Source organism: Mandrillus leucophaeus, unplaced genomic scaffold, assembly GCF_000951045.1.
Source record: "Mandrillus leucophaeus isolate KB7577 unplaced genomic scaffold, Mleu.le_1.0 Scaffold153, whole genome shotgun sequence".
In the NCBI taxonomy this organism is placed as follows: Eukaryota; Metazoa; Chordata; class Mammalia; order Primates; family Cercopithecidae; genus Mandrillus; species Mandrillus leucophaeus.
This window is the reverse complement of record NW_012101510.1, coordinates 441,773-447,715: the sequence shown is the minus strand read 5'-3', so window position 1 is coordinate 447,715 and position 5,943 is coordinate 441,773. Positions and strand designations below refer to the sequence as shown.

Here is a 5,943-nt window from a genome sequence, read left to right as displayed (position 1 = left end):
AAAAAAAAAAAAACACTATCAGGATCAAAGACCCAAATATAAGAGGTAAAACTATAAAATTTATAGAAGAAAACATAGGTATAAATCTGTGACCATGAATTAGGCAATGGGTCTTAGATACAACACCAAATGCAAGAGCGACAAAAGGAAAAAACAAACTGGACTTCATCAAAATTCAAAACTTTTGTACATCACAGGATACTATCAAGAAAGGGAAAAGAACCCACAGAATGAGAGAAAATATCTATTAAGTCATACATCTGACGAGGAACTCATGTCCAGAATATATAAAGAATTCTTAGAATAACAAAAAGACAACCCAATTAAATAATGAGCAAACAATCTAAATGAACATTTCTCTAAAAAGATATACATATGGCCAATCAGCACATGAAAAGATGCTCAAAATCATTAGTCATTAAGGACATGAAAATGAAAACTACAACTAGATACCACTTCACATCTATAAGGATGGCTATTTTTTTTAAAAAAGGAAAATAACAGATGTTGGCAAGGAGGTAGGAAAAAATGGAACCTCCATACACTGCTGGTAAGAATATAAAATGGTACAGAGACTTTGGAAAACAGTTTTGAAGTTTTTCAAAAATTTAAACATAGATTTACCATATGCCCACTCCTGGATATATAAAGAAAATTGTAAAAATACGTCCACACAAAAACGAGTACATGAATCTCATCACAGTACATTATTAATCATAGTCAAAAAATGAACACAACTCAAATATCCATCAACTAATGAATGGATAAACAAAACATAGTATACTCATGCAATGGGATTCAGGCATAAAAAGTAATGAAGTGCTGAGACGAGATACAACATGGATGAATCAGGACAACATGCTAAATAAATGACGCCAAACAGAGGTCACATATGATTCTGTTTTTTCTGGTATTTGGCATATGCTAATCCACAGAGACAGAGAATAGGCTAGTGGCTGTCAGAGGGGCTGGGGAAAGGGAGAAATGGGGAATAACTGCTAGTAAGTATGGAGTTCCTTTTTGAAATGATAAAAATGTTCTAGAATTAGAGAGTGGTGATAGCTGTACAACTTTACAAATACATTAAAAGCATTTAAAGCGCCTATAGTCCCAGCTACTCAGGAAGCTGATGCAGGAGAATTGCTTGAACCTGGGAGGCGGAGGTTGCAGTGAGCCAAGATCGCACCACTGCACTCCAGCCTGGGTGACAGAGTGAGACTCCAAATCAGAAGAAAAAAAAAAAATGCACTTAGTGTACACTTAGAGCGAATACTGGCTAAAAGTGAAGTGACAGGCCACAAACTAGGCAAATCTTCTATATACATATCTGACAAGGGACTTGAGGAAATCCTAAAAATTTCAAAGACAAAATAGGAGAATATAGACAAAAGACTTGAACAATGCACATAAGGAACCCAAATAACCCATAAACAAATGAAAATAAGCTCAGCCTCCTTCAAAACCACAGAGAAGACTATCTCATATCTGAAAAAACGATATCAAGTAAAGGCAAGAATGTGCACAAACCAGTACTCACATAAGCTGCCAGTGGGAATGTAAAATGGTGTTACTTCTTAGCAAATTTGGTATCATCTATTAAATAGTTCACTGTGCATAATCTTGGGCCAAGCACTGCCATTCCTGGGCACATGCCCTGGAAAAACCTCTACATGTGAACCAAAAACCAGCACCATTGTATGAAATAGGAAAAAAAAAAATCAAAAATAGAGTGGACAAACAAATTTCACCCTCTACAATCACATAATCAGACAGTGCAGCAAGGGAAATGAATGAATGTAAGAAAACCACAATAGTAACAAAAAACAGCAAGTCAGAATATATAAGGCATGATTCCTTTTATGTAAAGTTTCAAAATATGGAAAACTCAAAAATATCTTCTGTAGGGAGACAAACATACATTCTTAGAATATATTAAGCAAAGACATTTACTTGTTTCTTTTTCAGTTTAAGGATCTGCTGTTCTACTTTTGCAATTTCTCGATCTACACGATCCATACTCTGTATTAACTCTTCCTTTGAAAGTTTCGAAGGTGAAGCATTTTGATCATCTCCACATGGTTGCCCCGAAATTGGAGAGGATGGAGCTTCATGTTTGCCTCCGAATGCTGGATCCTTTAGAGAATAAAACGAAGAAAAACAATTTATTTCTCACTAATAGAGTCCAGATTGCCTTAAATGAAAAAGTCAGTTTTAAACCACAGCAGAGCCATGTGTACTATGTCTCTAATGAAACTTTTAGTAGTAACTTTCATATTCACATACATGCAAATTCACACCTCACTTATAGTTCAGATATACCATGTACTATTTTGAAGACCATAAAAGCTATACAAAGTGAGGTGAGTTAGTGTTGTTCAGCCTCTAGTGTAACAATACCGAAACTATAGAGAATTTATAGGTAAATAATGCAACCACGACAAAGGAAGATACCAACTTCTCAGCCATTTCCTTGCAATGGCTCTTCAAATGGTCTGAACAAGTGGTTGGGAAATATTATTATTCCAGGCAAAAACTGTGTACCCACCCAACTTAACAACTATAACATGGCCAAGAGTTCCTATCAAAAGTTTTCAGGCTTTCCAAACCAAAACTGAGGTACACAAGTCAGAGAAGTGACCTAGGAACTTCAGTTGCTACTATCTCTGGGCCTAATTTCATAAAGCCCACACTACAGCATACATAACATTTCCTTAGTCAAAAACATCCCACTGTACCTCCAAATCAGCAGAGCTGTACCAGAATGAAAGCCCCTTCACCCAAAATCCACTACACTCCAACACACATCCACACACACCCTATTAACTTCCAGTCTGCTCTAAAGATATAAGCAATACTATAAAACAGATAAATTTTAGAGAACTAGTTTTACTTAGACTATGAGAAACCTGCAATGAGAGTTCACAGGATTACAGAACCCTAAAATGTATTAAATAATGATTAAGGAACTGTGAAAAGTCAATAGTTGTGAGCCAAGAATGTATACAGGAGATAACGGGACAGCTGCTTCAAAACACCTTCGTACAGATATTTCAGCTAATATACACTGATGAAAAGCCTCAAATTCTGTAATAGTATGCACTGAATCTAAGAGGCCTTCTGGGAAAATAAGATTATGGCTATACCCTAAAACCTGTACAATTCTGTAAGGAAAGCACCAATAAAAACAATAACAATTCTAATAGACTTAATAGAGTTAGAGCTCCAGTATCCTTTGCATCTGGCATACAGTCAATCTTTGGCAGCTTTAAGCCCTAGAGTTTATGATTCCTCTCTTAAGATGTAAATCCTTGAGGTCACTGGCTTCCAAAATAAACCAGTATGTTTCATCTAAATAAAATATCAGTGGCCGGGCAGAGTGGCTCATGCCTGTAATCCCAGCACTTTGGGATGCTGAGGCAGACAGGTCACGAAGTCAGGAGTTCGAGACCAACCTGACCAACATGGTGAAACCCCATATCTACTAAAAAATACAAAAATTAGCTGGGCGTGGTGGGGGGCACCTGTAGTCCCAGCTACTCAGGAGGCAGGGACAGGAGAATGGCTTGAACCCAGGAGGTAGAGGTTGCAGTGAGCTGAGATTGCACTACTGCACTCAAGCATGGGTGACAGAGCGAGACTCCATCTCAAGAAAAGAAAAAAATCAGATTTGGCATATAACCATCTTTATCAACCTTTTTTTCTCCCCCTCCCTCCTTTATCAACGTTAAAAGAAAATTTTCTTCACACTGTCTTTTCAATGCTCAAATCTTCACTAGCACTGTGAAAAGCACAGCAGTTCTTAAACTCACTAAACCAGCTACTACTTGCACTAAATGAAAACTAAATGCAGAATGTTCAAATATTTCTAAGTCTTCATGTGTTGTGAAGCCTTTTTCTTTCATTATGAGATGGCATACTCCTGAGAACTTAGAAATGTTAATGCATAAAGAAAGATCTTTGGTGAACCACCAGGACATTCATGATACATTAATTAATATCATTCTCCCACTATATGCATATGAGCAAATTTGTGTTATAGAAACATATATAATAGCAAAAGAGATTATATTTTGATTCAGCAAACTTCAAAAATGCTCCTCAGGTGATTCTGATGCATGCCCAAAGAATTAATATTACAAATGAATATTTTCCACTGACTTCCTTTCTAAATATTAAATATTTAACAAGAAAACAAATCCTCAAGTGCCTACTTATATAACAGGAATAGGGTGGTGGATCAAAACAAACTATCTGCCTTCATGCAGCTTACAATCTTGGGTTGAAACAGCCAGATACCAATCCTGAAGAAAAAGAATTAGATTCTTACCTCATATCTTACATCAAAAAAAAAAGCCAAGTAATAGTAAACATTTATAAAAGGCTTATTAGCAAATCACAAAAGCCTCAAGTTTAAAGGAAAAAAAAAAAAAGGATTCACATTATCTTGTTCAGGAAGGCCAAAAGCAAAAGATATAAAAGACATTAGTTTCAAAAAAGGAGAGATTGATGGATCAAAATAAAAACAATCTTCTGCTGGGCACAATGGCTCACACCTGTAACCCCAGCACTTTGGCAGGCCAAGGTGGGCAGACCACTTGAGGTCAGGAGTTCAAGACCAGCCTGGCCAACATGGTAAATCCCATCTCTATTAAAAATACAAACATCAGCCAGGTGTGGTGAGTGCCTGTAATCCCAGCTACTTGGGAGGCTGAGGCAGGAGAAGGGCTTGAACCCAGGAGGCGGAGGTTGCAGTGAGCAGAGATGGCACCACTGCACTCCAACCTGGGTGACAGAGGAAGACTCCGTCTCAAAAAAAATAAAAAATAAATAAATAAATAAATAAATAACCCACACACAAAAAAACACAATCTTCTTCTGCTTATCAAAACAGCAATAACAAATTGAAAAGGCAAATGATTAAATAGGAAAACCTTCTGTAAAACATGCACTAACAACTCAATATAAAATGAACCAACAGAAAAATGGGCAACATATATGAAAAAACAATTTACAAAACAGGAAAAATAACCAATAAACAAATTAAAAAATGTTAAATTTTACTAACAAATAATAAGTGTAAGTTAAAAAACAATCATTCATCAAATTAACAATCTTTTCGTTAAACAATAAACACGTGGTGTCAGCAAGAATACAAAAGAAGTGGATACCTTTTTTTTTTTATTTTTTGAGACGAAGTCTCACTCTTGTCCCCCAGGCTAGAGTGCAATGGCGCAATTTCAGCTCACTGCAACCTCCGCCTCCCAGGTTCAAGTGATTCTCTTGCCTCAACCTCCCGAGTAGCTGGGATTACAGGCGCCTGCCACTATGTCCGGCTAATTTTTGTATTTTTAGTAGAGACAGGGTTTCACTATGTTGGCCAGGCTGGTCTCGAACTCCTGACTTCTGGTGATCCACCTACCTCGGCCTCCCAAAGCACTGGGATTACAGGCGTGAGCCACCACGCCTGGCCAAGAAGTGGGTACCTTTCTACACTGCTGTCAGGAGTTAAGAACTGGCCCTACTCTTTTGCAGGACAATTAGGAAATATCCACTGAACCTTAAAAATCAACCTGGTCTGTAATTAATTATACTAAAAGAAATCTACCTTAAGGAAATAAGTAAGAATGTATACAAAAAAATCAACCTAAATAATGTATGGGCCAGCTTCAGTGGCTCACGTCTATAATCCCAGCACTTTGGGAGGCCAAGGTGGGCAGATCACCTGAGGTCAGGAGTTCGAGACCAGCCTGGCCAACATGGTGAAACCTCGTCTCCAATAAAAATACAAAAATTAACTGAACTTGATGGCATGAACCTGTAGTCCCAGCTACTCTGGAGGCTGAGGCAGGAGAACCGCTGGAATGTACAGGTTGCAGTGAGCCAAGATCGTGCCACTGCACTCCAGCCTGGGCAACAAAGTGAGACTCCGTCGCAAAAAAAAAA

At 37.7% G+C, this 5,943-nt stretch overlaps 1 protein-coding gene across 1 annotated transcript in view; it reads right to left on the bottom strand.

The window, feature by feature from the left end:
* The window catches only part of NCOR1 (nuclear receptor corepressor 1), a 195,160-nt gene that overhangs the window by 137,459 nt on the left and 51,758 nt on the right, over window positions 1-5,943 (bottom strand). The window contains exon 5 of the mRNA XM_011975291.1: window positions 1,939-2,133. Coding sequence (XP_011830681.1) covers window positions 1,939-2,133 — 195 coding nt within the window. The remainder of the gene's footprint in view (window positions 1-1,938; window positions 2,134-5,943) is intronic.